The sequence below is a fragment of the Myotis daubentonii genome, chromosome 5, assembly GCF_963259705.1.
Source record: "Myotis daubentonii chromosome 5, mMyoDau2.1, whole genome shotgun sequence".
NCBI classification, from domain to species: domain Eukaryota; kingdom Metazoa; phylum Chordata; class Mammalia; order Chiroptera; family Vespertilionidae; genus Myotis; species Myotis daubentonii.
The window spans coordinates 18,270,788-18,289,051 of NC_081844.1; the positions used below are offsets into that span (position 1 = coordinate 18,270,788).

General features: G+C 42.3%; 1 protein-coding gene and 1 long non-coding RNA gene across 3 annotated transcripts in view; one reads left to right on the plus strand and one right to left on the minus strand.

Moving 5' to 3' along the window:
* The window catches only part of LPL (lipoprotein lipase), a 24,725-nt gene extending 17,486 nt beyond the window's left edge, over nucleotides 1-7,239 (minus strand). The window contains exons 1-2 of the mRNA XM_059696058.1: nucleotides 6,943-7,239; nucleotides 109-269 (exon numbers count right to left, since the gene is read on the minus strand). Of these exons, the coding sequence (XP_059552041.1) occupies nucleotides 109-269; nucleotides 6,943-7,027 (246 nt within the window). The 5' untranslated portion in view covers nucleotides 7,028-7,239. The remainder of the gene's footprint in view (nucleotides 1-108; nucleotides 270-6,942) is intronic.
* Nucleotides 1,437-17,168, plus strand: LOC132234756 (uncharacterized). 2 transcript variants are annotated; one of them, XR_009452927.1, is made up of 3 exons: nucleotides 1,681-2,221; nucleotides 14,717-14,829; nucleotides 16,870-17,168. It is a non-coding gene; the product is annotated as an uncharacterized LOC132234756 (long non-coding RNA). The 2 variants fall into 2 exon arrangements; XR_009452928.1 differs by lacking the exons at nucleotides 14,717-14,829; nucleotides 16,870-17,168 and adding an exon at nucleotides 3,689-5,957 and having other exon boundaries at nucleotides 1,437-2,221.
* Nucleotides 17,169-18,264: the final 1,096 nt, after the last annotated feature.

The window sequence follows — 18,264 nt, forward strand, 5'->3', positions numbered from 1 at the left end:
TAGAGGTATGGGGCGTGGAGACCCATCACTGGGTTCCCAACAACTAGGGCAGGATGGGCAGGACACAAGGCCACCCCAAGCCCCTCCTTCCTGCAGAGCCTCTCTTACCGTCCAGCCATGGATCACCACGAAGGTTTTGCTGCTGTGGTTGAAGTGGCAGTTAGCCACAGACTCTGTCACTCCGGGAATGATGTGGCAAGTGTCCTCAGCTGTGTCTTCAGGGGTCCTTAGAGCAAATTTACTTTCAATGTCTGTAAAATCTCTTTCTCCTATAATATGTGAAAAGAAAAAATTGGATATGAAGCTCATTGGAGGACTGTGTTTTTTTATTTGATGAAATGGTCAGTATGTTTAAGGTTCACAAGCAGCCAGCACCAATACTATTTGTGTTTCTAAAGTTTTTTAAAAAATGAATGCGGTTGGCAAGAGAATGACTGATTCTCTAGTGGTGATCCAAGTTGACAGAGACAGTCTTCAAGTAACTGTGAATTAAACAATATGGATCTCTCCTATATCTTCCATCCTCTCCTTCAGTCAGGGAGTGTGTGTGTGTGTGTGTGTGTGTGTGTGTGTGTGTGTGTGTCACTACTATTAGAAATTCCTTAGTTAATTCAATCTTCTCTCAAAATATAGATTGGCCAAGGTCATGCTGCTTATAATAGTGGGAGAGAGAATGGGGACCAGAACGCAGGTCTCTGGGTTCCAGTTCAAAGTTCATTCTCTTAGAGAACATTAGTTCGTGGCTCTCTCGTTGTCTAGTTCCACACATATCATATATCTCTGACCCATAATAGTATACAATAAAGCTTGTTTGCGGGAAGATTGTTTCCTTTTCAACAGCATGGTTTTTTAAATATTAGCAAAAAGAAAAGTTGGCGACTCGAGGAAGCTTTGGTGTGGAATGGGTTCCACCCCTGTGGCAGGACACATCAGTTCAAGATATTTTTAAAAGTAATTTAGTGGGTTGTTCATAAATACCTGAGCCATTGTTAACTCTTTCCCCAAATATTTATTTTCCCACTTATGCCTTTAATCTTCCATAAAGTCAAAGCTTAAAAAACTACTGCAAAGCTGGTTTGGGAGAGAATCCACTTTGGTTCTTCATAATTAATCCCAAAATGAGTAAGGAAAGAAAGAGAACTTTAGCCTATTTCTCTCTGGACAATAAATCTAAATGTTGATAAATCTTCACAGGGTATTTGTAAACAGTACATATCACGTCACAGTGAACACTTGAAGTAAACACTGTGGCAGATAAAATCAGACTGATTTACAAAGCAAACACAGAGGGAAGTTATATTAGGGGAAAATATATTTTTAAATATAAAAATATAACTATTATTACTATTTTGTTGCTAAAATAGTAATTTCTTATCAAGGGAAAAATAATCTGCCTATTCACTTCAAGAAGGTAATAACTTATAGATTTCAGATTTCACTATTTAAAACTTTCAGGAGATACATAACAGATTTAGAAATACTTCTAATTTCTTAATTCACATTTATTCTTTTCACAACTCAAAAGCTGAAAATCTGTCATTTTAAATAACATTGCAAAAGTGAGGCCAAAAATAAGAATGATATTGTACACGGAAAGACAAACATTCAAACCAAAATTATCATCGATTTGTCTGAGGACTGGCCAATATTTTCCTTTTTATTTTTCATAATAATTTTCATAGTTATTTTTCAAAATTCCTAAAACAATATTGTGGTTACTTCTTACTAAGTGTTCATTATTGTAGGGAGCGGTTATAGGGTTAAGCCTCAGACTGACCTGTGGCAGGGCCACAAACAAGTCCCAGCTTGGAGGGCAGAGCCTTCCGAGCATAATTAAGCTTGACCTTATAGCCCTCCCTAGTTCCTTCCTAGGTAGCTAATGGGCTGTGGGAGGTGCAGCAAGTGCTGCCAAAATAAGGTGAAACTCGCAAGAACGTTGTAAACATGTTGACCACTTCCCTTGTTTTGCTTTGTGTGCTCTGACTATAAAATAGAGCTTCGGCTTGCAGGCTGTGTCTCTCTGTGTCCTCATCCAGGCACAAGAGATCCATATAGCCCCAGCTGTATTCTCTTGTCTGTCTTCTTTAATCCTTCACCGCTGGCCATGCTGGACGCAGTTCATGTGGCGCCCACCAGGGGCCCTGAGGCCTGGGTACGGGAAACTACAATTGCAAGGTGAAAGGACGCTCCAGTAAAGCGCGCACACAAAGCAAAAAGTAAGGTAAGGAGCGAAGTTTAGTAGTAGCTGGGTGTAAAACGTGGGAAATTCAGGATCTCAGGAAAGGGATCTCTAAAACAATGCTCGAAGAAGCATAGTCAAATTCTTAAATTTAAGTTGTGTCTAAGGACTGTACCAGTAAAGCAAAAAATAGAAGTCCTAATAGCAATGCTTAAAGGTAAACCAGGACATTTCGCTAAAGACTGTAATGCTAGAATTGGAAGTCAAAAGGCTACGGGGAGTGGAAACAAGCAGCCTGGACTATATCCAAGATGCAGGAGAGGAAAGCATTGGGCAAATGAATGCCACTCCAAGACTGATGTCACTGATAATCCAATGCCCTCTAGGCAGGGAAACTTCAAACGGGGCCAGCTGTCTTCTTTAATCTTTCACTGCCCCTCCTCAGGTTCACCCCTGGCCGTGTTGGACGCAGTTCAATTATATGTAACAAGGTGGTCACACACACACACACACCAATCTCTAGAATCTAAACACTCTAAGATAATTTCTTCAAATAAGAGACTGATATTTAAAGCTCTTTTTTTCATTTCATATAGTAACATTGCACTTGGAATGCACTCATCCATCAAGAGTGCACTCTGCTTTTCATCTTATTTGAAGCTATAGGTCTTCCTTTTGCTTCCTAACCAAGGAAGCACTCTGGTGGCCTTATTATTTATCTGGCAGTGGGAAAAACATATTGCAGATTTTTAATCTGCTTCTGTATTCAATGTGCAAGAAATTTTTATTGTTAGAAAATACTTTAGAAAATTTAAAACTAAACTAGTGTCCCTCTCCCACATCTCTCCACATCAAATAACTCTTGCCTCCTCTCTGCCAGTCTTATTGTAACATGTTCAATTAGCAGTCTTTTTAAAGCAGGAATAATCTGAACAACCTGGCAGATAGATCTCACCCACTACCTATTTGACAAATTGATATTTAAGACTGTGCCTTGCACAACTCCAGAGGACAACACTAGCTTTTAGTCCATTTTCCCCTAGATTATGCAACATGGTGGTCCTGGTCTTGCTGGTGATTTTGAAATGATTAAGAATATTCTTTGTAATTACTAAGGCTGGCTTTGTACATTTACACACACACACACACACACACACACACACACACACACACACAATCTATTCAATCCATAGATCCTGTATCAGATTATCTGTATAGTTCATGGGGAGCTCCAATTCCCCACAACCAAGATCTCCTGTTGGGTACATAGCTTGCAAAGAAAAATAATAGTAAATTCATACATTCTCAAGCAAATTTGTATTTGGAGACTTTTATTTCACTTTGCAAGGAAAGTATTTTTCATTTTAAGTTACAGAAAGCATATGAAGCCTTTGACAGGAAAATACTACCACTCTATAGGCTATGTGATGTTTCTAATGCAATGGATGAAATCATAGATGTCAGTCTTACCTTCTCTCTGATGGTCTGATAGGAATTTTCATACTATAGGTGTTTGTGGACCCCTCACGGATGTCTCGGCCTCCTAAAGACAAGTGTGTTTTACAAACCCCTATCAGCCCTCACAGAACTGACTTGGGCCGCGTAGAGATGGGGAGAAAGATGGATCCTGATTGTGAGCTTTCAGTATGTGCTTTACACATTGGGAGTGTGCCTGGCTGGCAGATGAACTGATACGGCTTCCTTTTATTAAGGAAATTACTGTTTCCATACATGGAAATATTAGTCACTCTGCACTTATTCTTTGAAGGGGATAAGGATCTTTTACCGGGTCCCCTTGGAAATTAAAGCCATCTAGAATAATAAAAGCGGGGGGAGGGAGGCACCTAAGGTGTATTTCTTTATAAGAACCTCTATCCTGAATTTAGCTTATCATACCAGCACCACCATGCCAGCCTGGCCCCATCAGACATGTCCTTATTAACACTAAGGGGAAATTTGGGGGTGCCAAACAAATTGCATGCTAAGGCACTTCATGACTATGTAATCTTTATTCCTAAACTCCTAAATAGATAGCTAAAAACCTGAGTGTGTGCATAAAGACAAGGAAGTTATCTTAATGCGGATAATAACTCAGAGATAAAATTAGGTTGAGAAGTCAAAGCACTTTAAGGATAAATTTAGAGAAGATACATTTTTGTTGCTAGAAAAGGAAAAGCATGAAGCATCCCAGTGAAGATATTCCAGAGGCAGCTCACAGTTATCAGATGAATTTGATTGACATTTATAAGAAGACTTGAGGTATAAGAGCTCAATTATAATGCAACTCTCTTTGAAGTTTCTACTTTCTCTCCCTTCCCCTCCCCTCCCTCCCTCCTAAAAGCCCTCATTAGTCATTCCTCTGCTCTCTAAGACTGATGGGCACAATTACTGACTCAGGCAGCTTCTGCAGAGTGCCGAGAAACAAGTTAAATTAATGAAAATAAAATAAAATAAAAAACAAGTTTTATGAAGGGGAGAAAATCAATATTGTTATCTAAAATGGATAGTGAACTGTATAGCCCAACTTCTCCTTGGAAATAAAGCAAGAAAGGAGGACTGAGCTAAAAATACACTGCCTGAAAGTGACAGTGTTCCTTTGTACCTCCTCCCCTAACTCAGTACAGCTATCCCCCGATCAATCCCGCTCCGAGCTCAGCTCCATTGCAGGTGGTATCTGCTATTTTGCTGTCATCGCCCAGCATGTTTAATTCAGATGTTAGCCTGGAAATTCACTGTGACCAGTCAAATGGAACTTCGGCTGCTGAGCACTGACCCATATGCTCGTCTTCTAGTTCTTACTGTTTCCTGATGAGGCCACGCAGAGCTCGGGTGGCTCCAAGTACAAGGAAACTGAGGGCCGTGCCTCCTATCCTCGTGTTCTTCTTAGAATAAACTCGAGATGAGGAGTAACTCAGAGGTACTACTTACCTTTCCCTCACACCTGCATCTTTCTTCTCTGAAACCCTTACTGTCTCAGATGAACTCCTTTGGAGGAGAAAAGGGGGTGGGGGAAGTTGCTGGCTAAGAGAAGCCTGATATAAAGGGGGGTGGGGAGGGGTGAGAGTGAGAGGGATTAATTTCAAGTCTACTAAAAAATGACTCCTCCCTGCATTTACAGCCAGTACAAGCATGCTGGTTAAAATCCAATTTAATTCATTCATCACCTAAATGTCCATTGAAATCAAAGAGTAAGAATTACAGGGGCCTAAGAAAGATTTGAGTCTGGCCCAAACTCCTCTTTTGGAGTTGAGGAAGATAAACCCCAAGAGGGGACACTGACCAGCCCAGGAATTTAGGGTCCGGGACCTCTCAGGGGGCCTAGCAGGAACGTACACTCCGGAGGACACGTCTCTGTGTGCGTTTTGCGGTAGAAGTAACACTACTCTATGGTGGGCTTTCTAAAATAAGAATGCGGAGTGTGTTCCTACCTCCTTCGTGGATGGTGTCAACCCCTCAAGGGGAAACTGCCGCCACAGGAGATGTCCAGCTTTAAGGGAATCTGCATTGTTCTTAACCTAACAAGCATGTCCTTCCACACCATTCCGCACCGAAATAAACTCACACACAAGTCAGGGACGAACTCTCCTATAACTTGAACCACTGCGCACGGGCCACCCGAGAGGGCGTCCACGCGACACCACCAGAGCTTCAATTCCGCCGGCGAAGAGAACAGAACACGCTGCCTCCTTTTATGATTTGCTGCAGTTGCTTTTTTTTTCCTTTCTGTATTTTATCATTTAAGAAAAAACACAGCAGCAAGTTCTGTGTTGACTTCAGACCAACTAGTCCATCCTTTAAGCAGGCAGGCTGCCTCTATTGCGGGCAGGTCTCTGGTGGAGCGCGGGTTCCTCCCACCCCCATCCCCACCCCACCCCACCCCACCCCACCCCACCCCCTCCGCAAGAAAGAAATTAGCATCTGGCCTGCAGCGCCTTAAGCTCCCGGGCAGTGACTAGGGGTCAACCGCGGCCGCCTCCCGGCGGCGCCAAAAGTGGGGCTCAGCTAAGAAGACAGTGAGGAGAACCACTGAAAACCTGGCAGGCCCCAAACCCCCGTTTTTAGGGGAATCACCCCTTTTCTGGATGTGTTGGGCGCTAGGAAAGCCGAGCATACAAGAGCCGCCGCTGGAGTTCCCTGCGCCCGAGGGAAAGCAAGATGCGGCGTCCCCAGGCCTCCGCGCCTCGCATCTCCGGTCCCCCACGCCCACCTCGGCGCAGAGTGAGTGTCCTGCGCTTCTGGGGTGCGGAGCACCATTCCCCCGCCTCGGGCCGGCTTCTCCAAAGGGGCCGCGCTCTGCCCGCGCTCCCACGGGCGGGGGCTGAGCCGCAGCCGAGGCCACGCCAGGGTCACCTTGGCCCGCGCGCCTTTCATTCCAGGGCCCCCGCCTCCCGAGCGGGGATGTGACTGCTGGTCACTGCCACCCGAGCCCTTCCTCCCGCCTCCCTCGTCCCGCCTCTCACACTCTCCTGTCCTTTCCGGCTGCGCCGGGAGCCCGGGAACCGGCCCCAACGGGAGCGGAGGGGACAGCGCGGGAACCGGCAGGGCGGGAACTGCGAGCCGCCTCGGCAAGATCGGAGGGAGAACTCCCTTCCAGCCGCTCCCGGATCCCGCCCCGAGGACTTCTCCGAGCAGCGCTCGGGCTAAGAGAGTCCTGGGTGCGCATCCGCATCCCCATCCTCCCTCCTCCTTCCCATCCTCCCGAGCGTGGAGGTGGCCCCGGAGCCGAATCTGCAGGTGGAGGGGCGTCTGTGCGCAAAACTTACTGTCGGCGGCCACCCCTCCGCGGGAGGCGGTCAGACTCTGGAGCCAGACGCCCAGAGCCACCAGGAGCAGCGCTTTGCTCTCCATCTGAGTTCGTTCCTCCGCAGGAACTACTGGGCACGGTCGGGGGAGGACAGACTGATGGGCCCGGAGCCGGAGGCGGGAGGCGGCTGGAGGAGCTTCGGTTCTGAGCGGGTCAAGTCGCCTTTCGAAGGGCAGAGCCAGGCAGCTAGAAGTGGCAGGTTTCCTCGGAGGAAGAGGAATCGAGTCTGACACTGTTTCCACTCCACGGCTGCTTAAGTGACAGGAAATATGCAAATAAACCTCATCACCTATTGGCTATAAAATCATAAGTTGGGGGGAGGGCCCAAAATTCACTTCCAAATGTTTGAGCAAACTGTGATGAAGATCAACCCTGCCAGCGAGAAGAGGGTGAAAGAGCAGAAGGGATTTGTGAATTCCCGATTGGCTTTTCCTAAGGGATCTGGCTCTCCGGGGCCCCCTGCGCAAGCCCCACGCACAGGTTTCTGTGGATTTATGTTAAATGCTCCCCCATCACCGGTTTTCCAAGGAGGGGAAGTTAAGCTGTTAAGCTACATTTGGTCCAAACTTAACCCCACTCCTCTTTTGATGGATCCTGTTTGTAACTCGCAGGGTTTATTTCCCAAAAAATTCTCCTGGACGATGTCAATTTAAGGAACCATAAACACACACTGTTCTGTGGCTTGTGCTCGAACAATCTGGTATTTTGATATTGGCAAAACGTATTAGCTGATGTGGTGAAGGACAGCCCTCTTACTGTAACTACTTTCTCACTTTTCCCTCGTGCAAATTATACCCAAACTCATCAAAGAATGCAAGCATAACATTTTATCCTCAGAGGCAGAATATCAAAGTCAAAAACTCTAAAGCTACTATTGTTATGCAAAGTGAAGAAGCCAGTCACAAAAGACAGATGTTGTAAAATACCCACAAATAAGCAACTCTTCTAGACAGAAAGTAGATCAGTGGTTGCCTGGAGCTGGGGAATAGGGAAGGGGAGTTTGGAGAAGTTTTGGGGGGATAGTGATGAAAATGTTTTAAGTTACATTACGGTGATGGTTGTACAACTTGGTAAATACACTAAAAAAATTGACTTGCACACTTTAAATCATTGAACTTTATGGTATGTAAATTATATCTTAATAAGGCTATTAGCAAAGATGTATTGAGATATGCAGTTAAAATAATAATAATGAAAAATAAATAAAAGCAAAAAAATTATAAGAATAATGAAATCACATTGGAAATTATATTTTTTGTCAAAGTGCCCAGAATGTTATCAAATATCTTTTGAAGTATAAAGGACTTGCATTAGCCAGAAAGGAAAATTACCTCCACTCTCCACTTTATATCTGAGAAATAGTCTCAAAAATCAAAACCTCTAATTCACTATCTTATATTGGATTCTCTCTCTCTCTCTCTCTCTCTCTCTCTCTCTCACACACACACACACACACACACACACACACACACACAAACACACAATCTACCTTTGTATGTTAAGAGGATAAAAGGCCATATTATTTAAACTAGGCTCAGATTTAAAGTTTATCTCAAAAATGAAATACACCTGATACTACCCAAATTATTCAAAGTGTGCTATCCTGAAGACTAGGCTTCTATTTTTAAGTTGATACATTAAGTGGCACAACACAATATATTGTCTTGTATTGAGATTATTAAACAATATATTGTACGCATTCATTCTATCCTGCAAAGTATGTGGAGGATTTTGAAACCTGCCAAAAATTAAATCCTTTAGAAGAATTTTAGACGTAAAGAACAACCATGCAAAGGGATAAATAACTGTGATGTGGCCGTCCTCCAAAACTTATATAGTAAATTGGAATTTTAAAAGATGACATGAGATTAGTACAACTGTATTGCATGTACTCAGGCATAAATGACATATAAACCTAAGTGAAAATGCCTACTATCTTATATAGAATATTCATGCAGCCTATTTTCACGCACAATTTTTTAATCATTTGCTAATACAACCAAACCAATCCGTTCAATCTTCTGTGCCTTTCAGAGAACTACAAGAAGATTGCTAAAGGGAAGCCTGATGCTTATGATAGTGTTTAAAGTGATTTTCCAGGTTAACAGATAACAAAATTAAAGATCTTGAGAAATTCTTTTTTTGAATATGAAACTGGTTTTGGAGTGGCCTGTAGTGTTACACTCTATGTCCATTAAGGTTGCAGAGATTTCCAAGAAAAATTAACTCAGTAGCTCAGCTTGCTAGGAAAGCGACAAGTTGGCTCTAATCCCGAGACCTGTGGTGGGCAGGTGGGTGTGGCGGCAACGCGCTCTCCCGATTGGCTGCTCTCTGAGTGACCAGGTGCCAGAGCTCTAGTACTGAGGCTCATATGACCTCCACGCTCCCGCTGCCAGGGCGGTAGCCAGGCGCCTCCACCAAACCTCAGCCAGGTTATTTGATCCCCTATAGCGTGCGGCTCCACGTTTTCCGGAATTGACTTTTCCCTTGTAACAGACTTAAAAAGCTTCAGATTAAAAGAAGCTAAGCTTTTCATACACGTTTAATAAACCAGTACACATGGCAGGACACTTGCTCCTGGTATAAGTAGAAAGTTAAATGGGCATACCTAAAGAAACGACCAAAAAATCCAGAACTCCACACGAGGGGAATTGTATCAATCAATCTATCAATCGATCTATCTATTATTTAGATAGTGGGCCTGCTATTTGCACACACTGGGCACTTTTCCTACCTTTCTGCATTTAGTCATTACAAAAACATCCCAAATTTAGTAATATTAAGGTTGTACAGATGAAGGAAGATAAAGTGCAAGGAATATTAAATAGCAGTAACCACAAATCATAAAGTGTTTTCTTGTATGGTGATCCCGAGAAGGAAGGAACGTGTATTTGATGTGTTCTAAATTCAAAGCAGAAACGTCTGGAAAGATGGTTTCCATACATGCATGGTTCAGTACAGATTCTATTTTGTGGCTCTTTTGCTAAATTATGATGAAATGTCTGGGCTCTAAAAGAGCATCAGGCCCTAGCTGGTTTGGCTCAGTGGATAGAGCATCGGCCTGGGGACTGAAGGGTCCCGGGTCAATTCCAGTCAAGGGCACACGCCTGAGGTTGCAGGCTCATGCCTGGGGGACATGCAGGAGGCAGCCAATCAATGATTCTCTCTCAACATTGATGTTTCTATCTCTCTCTTCTTCTCCCTTCCTCCCTGAAATTAATAAAAATATATTTTTAAAAAATAAAATAAAAATAAAAGAGCATCAGTGCTTCTGAAGTGGATCTGGTGTCTATCATAAAAATTATATGTAATGAAATAAAAAGCATGGCTGGTACAGATAAAATTTGCCAATACAAAATCATAAATATAAAACATATGTTCAGGTCTACTGACTTTTAATTTTAAAAAACCAAGATGTTTACTAAACTCTGTCATGAAAGACTTTTCCACTGCTGCCCACCCATACCCAGCCTGGAACTGTAGACAGGGAGGAGCGACGGCTACATCTGGACAGAGATGGGACGTGACCCTGAGGGGAGGATGAGGGCGCGGTCATAGCTCCGGGACCTGGTGCCTGAGGCTGCAGCTGTTCCTACGGGCAGTTCAGTGGAGATGCTGGTGTTGCAGACCTCTTCTTTGATTCCTTACCCCACAAAGCTACTTTGAAGAAACACCAAGCAGCAGTTCAAGGAAAAATTAACCCAAACAGAATATCGTTCTCCATCGGTAACGTTGGCTGTCATACTCTGGAAAAGTTAAAATACAAATAAATGTTATATTTAGCCACTCTGTTACTGTCTCCTTCTTTCACCAAGTTTGAGTAAAGGGACCAGGGTTACTATCTTTGATTTGGAGGTGAAGGAAATGTGGGGCATAAAGAGAATTTTTAAGGATTTTCGCTTTCTTGGTTTGGGAATATTCACCCCTTTCTTTCTTCCAAAAACAAAAGAAAATAAACAAAAAAGAGAAAGCAAGAGAAAGAAATACTTTAATATCAGCATTAAAAAATTGACTAAGTAAAGTTAAGAGAAATAAAAGATTTAAATAAAAACGAGTGAATTTTTTTTTAAATGTCAGTGTATTGCAATGGCCTGTACTGGAGCAAGGTGTAATGGTGAGGGGGACACGTCAGAACATACCAGAGAGACAGATGCTGGCAGGGGAGCTGCACAGGCCGAGGGTGGGAGGAAGCAGGCCTTCCCTAGAAGACAGACAGCTCAGACAAGATGAAAAATGTCCCACAAATAACCCACTGGATTTATCAGCTATGTTTACTTATAAGTAGTTTCTTTCCCCTTTTCTCACACACACACACACACACACACACACACACACACACACACATACACACACTATGAGACCTAGGTGATGACTTGAATAGGCAATACCACGCATGGATGTTGCTGAGGGCTTCACATTTGGAGATAACTTCAGACAAATCATCGAAGCCAGAGAATGACCATGAGCTGAGCCTGACTCCAGCACAAATATGTTTGAAGTGCCCCCTGCTGACTTCTTGGTGACACTGTAACATCTCAAAAAAGCCATTTGAAGAGGCCGGAAACAATTGACTCGGGTAATCATTAAGCTCTTTTGTATTTTTATTGGAGTTTTTCCTGTTTGTTTTGTCAAATTATATGTAACCATGAAGGAAGAAGTTATTGCTCTTCTCACCTCTGTGCTTACTTCCCACGGCATCCAAAAGTTAGTAGGTTCTTAGTTAATAATTGTTGGGTGAATGAATTACACTGGGTGAAAGATGGTCCAGTGCTAAGTGGGGAAGAAATAAGGGTATTTTTTTATTTTAAATTTTCACTAGCTTTAGTCATTATGAAGCTTGAATGTGTGTGTGTACACACACTCACACACACACACACACACATCCTCCTTGCCATAATCTAGTCTACTTAGACCAGTGATGGCGAACTTATGACACGCATGTCAGAGGTGACACGCAAACTCATTTTTTGGTTGATTTTTCTTTGTTAAATGGCATTTAAATATATAAAATAAATATCAAAAATATAAGTCTTTGTTTTACTATGGTTGCAAATATCAAAAAATGTCTATATGTGACACAGCAACAGAGTTAAGTTAGGGTTTTTCAAAATGCTGACACGCCGAGCTCAAAAGGTTCACCATCACTGACTTAGACCAAATCTAACTGGTTAGGGAAATGGAGAACAATTTCATTTAACTTGGGCTTTTTGCTGGCCTCATATATTTCTCCTCTTCCTTTTAATTAACTCTTTTATTAAAAAATATACTCTTGCCCAAAATAAAACCATAAAAGACAAAATTTCAAGCAGTACAAAAGCAGTGCTACCAAACATCCTCCTCTAGTATCTCTCCAGAGCAACAGGTTTCCTTTCTGTGTATTTCCTATAAAAGGCTATCATTTACAAGCATAAGTGTGTATGCATCCACCATTTACAGTCATGTCGGCAGACCATTCGCACTGTTCTGTGATTTATCTCTTTCACCTAATAAAGCGCCTTAGAGCTCATGCAGAGGGCCCCTTTTTTCTTTCTTTTAAGCCATCTAAGAGTCTCCTCTGGGTTTGCCATCATTTTTTAAGCCAGATATCGATGAATAGTTATTTGGGTCTTTCGGTAATATAAACCACGTTGTAATGAACAAAGACAAAATTCTTTGAAATTATTAATTCAAAGACTATAAATATTTACCATTTTCATAAGCAAATCACTAGGTTCACTAATGAACATGCATAAATTTACATTTCCACCTACAGTGTAGAAGAGTTGAGTGTGGACATTCTGGCCATTAATGGTGTATTACTGAACTATTTAATCTCTACAAACCCGGAAAGTGAAAAAAGCTCTCTTGTTTTAATTTTCATTGTAAATAATAATAATAGCCAACTCATATAGTACTTGCTACATGCCAAGCATTATTCCAAGACCTTGACGTATGTGACTAATGTAATATAAAATAGTTTTATTTAGATATAACTTACATATCACTGAAAATATCCATTTAATGTGTACAAATAAATTGGTTTGGGTATATTCACAGGGCTGTGTAAACATGATAGATTTTAGAACATTTTAATTGCACCCAAAGGAGCTCCGTAGCTATCACTCTGCTCATCTCCTTCGTCCAGCCCCAGCCCTAGGCTACTTTCTGTTTCTATAGATTTACCTGTTCTACACATTTCATATACATTTCATATAATATGTGTTTCTTCTGACTGGCTTTTTCCACTTAGCATAATGTCTTCAAGGTTCATCCATGTTGAAGCATGAGTTGGTACATTCCTTTTTATTGCCAAATAATATTGCATTGTATGGATATAACACATTTTATTTACCCATCTATCAGTTGATATATATCTGAGTTGTTCCCAATTTTGGGCTACTATAAATAATGCTGCTATGAACATTTGTGTACAAGTTTTTGTGTAGACAAATATTTTTAACTCTCTTGGGTATACACGGAGAAATAGAATTGCTGGGTCATATAGTTACTACGTTTTGGACTTTGAGGGACTGCCAGGCTGTTAAGTATCTCCTTCTCTATAGTTTCCCAGATTTCCCTGACAGTTTGTCATCACTTCCTTGTGTTGCAAATTAGTGTTCATGTCTTGATTATCATACTCATGAAGTTGGGGACAAAATTCACTCATAGCCTCTCATGGAACAGGCTGACATATCTCAAAGGGGGCTTGGGGGAGACGGGAGGAGATTAACCAAAGAACTTATATACATAATAGAGGTCCGGTGCACGAAATTCATGCACTTGCAGGGGCGGGGGGGCTCCCCCAGCCCGGCCTGTGCCCTCTCGCAGTCCGGGAGCCCTCGGGGGATGTTGCTGATGGCTTAGGCCTAAGCTGGCAGTCAGACATCCTTAGCACTGCTATGGAGGTGGGAGAGGCTCCTGCCACCGCTGCTGCGTTCACCAGCCATGAGCTCAGCTTCTGGCTGAGCAGGAGTGCACTGACCACCAGGGGGCAACTCCTGCATTGAGTGTTTGCCCCCTGGTGGTCAGTGCACATCATAGCGACTGGTCATTCCGCTGTTCAGTAGATTTGCATATTAGTCTTTTATTACATAGGATATGGGTAATCAATGGACACAGACAATGGTGTGGTAAAGGCCTAGGGTGGGGCAGGAGCTGGGAGGAGCAGAGTAAGGGGGGAATTGTGGGCATCTGTAATACTGTCAAAATAAAATAAAATAAATCCACTCATAGTCTCTCTCAGAGGGGTCCGCGGGTCACATGCAAATACAAATACTGTATTTGTTCCCGTTTTGTTTTTTTACTTCAAAATAAGATATGTGCAGTGTGCATAGGAATTTGTTCATAGTTTTTTTTAAAACTATAGTCCGGCCCTCCAACGGTCTGGGGTACAGTGAACTGGCCCCCTGTTTAAAAAGTTTGAGGACCCCTGCTCTATCACCTTAACATCAAATATAGAGCTGGGTATCAGTGTACTCAAACATCTGTGTGAACAAATGGGAGAAAAGAGGGAGGAAGGGAGAGGAGGGAGGGAGGGAGGAAAGAAGGGAGGGAGGGAGGGAGGAAAGAAGGGAGGGAGGGAGGGAGGGAGGGAGGGAGGGAGGGAGGGAGGGAGGGAGGGAGGAAAGAAGGGAGGGAGGGAGGGAATGAGGGAGGCAGGGAGGGAGGAAAAGTTGGAAATGTAAACATCGGTATATGCTGCAAAGTATTTACATTTACCTCAAAAGTATTTTCTACTTTTCTTGTCAATATAGTTAAATAAAGGAGCCATAATTAAAAGGATAAATGGAAACTTTTGAAGTCTTAAAGAAGTTTCTATATGAATGAACATGACACTGTGGTGCTGCTATTCACAAAGCAAGTGAAGGTAAATGCCAGAAGTCAGAACCAAATCAGAAGAATCCAGGTCTGAGTTGCATTGTCCTAGACATCTGTGATTATATGGTAGTTCTTTTACTTTTATTATGTGAGTTCAGTAGGTTATAGCAACTGATATAATTTTATAGGTGATTTTTCTCCTATTTGATATTTTAGTGTAAAACTAATTGCCACTTTTATGTTTTCTCATCATCACTGCTAAAGCAATGGTACTATTTTATCAGAAACTTATTTATGTGTTGTTTAGTATCAATTCCAATACCTTCCATTCAAGATATGAAAACAATCTAATAATAACACAACGTGTCATATATTAACAGACTTCGAATTTACTGGACCCAACATGATTCTCAAAGAACCTTTGGGAAAATCAGTACACAGATTGATCTTCAGAATTACTTCTAAAACGTCTACTCCCTGACTTCGTGCGTCAATCGCCATTTTCCCCTCACTGCACAGAGATTTGAGTGACCCTTGCCCAAAATTCTACACAGCTATCTCAACTGTACTGCAAGTACCCTACCCTAGATGCACTCTTTGGGCCATCTTAAACTACAGAAGCTCAACCCAGTTGACTTATTACCTAATAACAATGTAAGAGGAGCACAAATCTGCCAGGACCTTGAGTCTACATTATTAGAGGCTTTCTCTAGAGGCCTTGAACCCAGTTTGTCTGCTTGACTGGCCAGGAGAAAAGAGACAGTCTCCTGGGCTCAGCCGTGCCTGAATGAGAGAGGCGTTTCCATCTCAGACTTCGGCTCCAGCAGCTTTATTGAGGAGTTTGAAGGAAAGCAAATCTCCTTAGAACTTGCTAGAGAAAAAGATTGGGAATAGATGGTAAGGTCCACAGTGAAAGCTGGAGCTCTGGGCATACTCCTCGTTGCTAGGACCCGGCCCCAGGGGCACTTGGATCACAGCACCCTCAGATAACCTGAGCTGTAACTCTGTGCACTCAGCACTGTAAATACCGCTCTGTAATGTGCTGAAGCTGCCTTATATCAGCTTGCTAAAGCTGATTGTTAAATCTTTAGGAGTTTTGCAAGCAGGTTAATGACATTTGTAGCTTGAAATAAGCCACCAAGGGAGCGTTTACACCACACAAATTGGCAAACGGTACAAACTAAGACTTTTCCCCAAGACAGTCAGCTGTCAAATATTTACCAGTAAACCACTTCTTCCTACCCTACAAAACCTGCATATAAAGCAGTGGTTCTCAACCAGGAGTGATTTTGGCCTAAAGGCAATGTTTGGAGATATTTTGGGTTGACAGAAGTTGTTATTGCCATCTAGTGGGTAGAAGCCAGAGATACTGCTAAACATCTTGCTACAACCCCACATAACAAATAATTCTCCAGCCCCAAATGTCAATAGTGCTGAGGTTGAGAAACCTTGGTGTGTACCTTGAGAAAGTAGAGCTTCCTGATAAGCCATCCTCATTAAAACCAAAAGAAATTCCCCATGAAGGAACTGACTATCCCTGTAATTACTCTCTCCTTCCCCATTTAAAGGCTCATATGGCCATCTAACAACCATTGCTAATGCTCATGTATTAAAAATTAGCTTTGCAGGCACTTCACAAATAAGCTCTCGCTGCTTCTCTACATCTACTCATATTGTTTTTGTGTCTCATTACCTTTTTCAACCTATTTTGGTGACATTCTGCTACCTGCACCCAACCAATCTCTACCCACCTCTCGAACTATGTTTTAAAAAATACCTTGGCTAGCCAGCATGGCTCAGTGATTGAGCGTCAGCCTATGAACCAGGAGGTCACAATTTGATTCCCGGTCAGGGCACATGCCCAGGTTGAGGACTTGAAAGATATTTTACCCAGAGTAGAGTCATATATTTTCTTAACACAGATATCAATGAATTGTCCCATTGTGGAGTGTTCCCAAGGATATATACCCAGGGGCAAAGTACTCTATAAATGGTATCTATTATTAGTACTATCGATGGGTCCCAGGTAACCTTCAAGGCACTGTCTAAATCCTTAGTGTGACCATTTTTTTTTAATTATTATTTTCAGCACATCAAACATCAATTCACAGTTTCTGCTGGAATACAGACCTACTTAGATCATCTTTACTTTCTTCATGAAACCTTCCTTCACCATTCCAGCCCTCAGCAGAACTCTTCAAGCATGAAAAACTTTTATATGATATCAAGATTAGCTACATGCTGTTTTATATTGTTTCAATTATGTGTATTAATCATGTGGCCCAAATCAGATTGTACCCTTTCTGAGGACAACAATTCTGATTTATAATTCTATATATTACACATCTCCTCACAGGTGAACATTTAATAAAGTTTTTAATAACATAGTGTAACCAGACAATCAATGGGTTCCGTGCTGCCTGTCACTACTTGAGCCAATTAAGCAGAGACAGGGTTGAATTATATATGCGCATTTATTCCAATACTGCCAGCAGTAAGGGAAAGCAGCAGGTCATCCACAAAAATCTGCTCTGCACCCCACTATAAGCCAGCTGCTTATATTGGGTAAAAGGACAAAGATTACATGGGAAGTAGGCAAAAGGGTATGCCAAATGGGCAGTTTACAGGTAATGCAGTCTGGAGATTTGCAAAGGCCTGCAGGTATGCAAAGAGCTAGGGGTCTTCAAAGGATTTCTACAACAAGGTTGTTAATCTTTCCATCGTAATCGACAGCTCCCTGATGGAGAGGATGGCCGCATTTCCAGGTGAGCTCCCAGGTCCCATATGCAACTCCCAGCCAGGTTAGAATGTGCCTTCTTTAATCAGAACAAAACAATCACAGTTAATGAATGATTAATATTTCTTACAATTATAGCTGGTCTCCAATATTCTACTTCTGTCTCTATTAACATAACATATATGTTATGTTGCTCTTTCGGATTGTATTTCTTGGTTTCTGATCAGCATAAACTGGATTTCTTGTTTAACAAGAATTTGCTCATTGTCACTTGATTATTATTTGCACTAAATTTACAAGAAACTCAGCCTCAGGAATTACACAATGCCTCAGTTTCAATCGCAAAACTGGCAAGAGAGAAGGGAAAGAACATTTACTCCTACATGGAAATAATCCTATATAATAAAAGCCTAATATGCAAATCAACTGAACAGCAGAACTACTAGTCACTATGACAAGCACTGACCACCAGGGGGCAGATGCTCAGCGCAGGAGCTGCCCCCAACCAGCAAGCCCCAGGCCAGCCAAAGTGGGGGCCAGTGGGGGGGCCCCCGATTGCCCTGCCACTTGCCCCACAGATCAGCCATGATTGCCTGCCAGGCCTAGGGACCCTACCCATGCATGAATTTCGTGCACTGGGCCTCTAGTACTATATAACTAAAATTGCAATCAACTACATTCTTGGCCTTTAGTATATCTGAGTGTAGTAAATACACTTGTAAATAAATAGGAGAGCGGAGTGGGTAA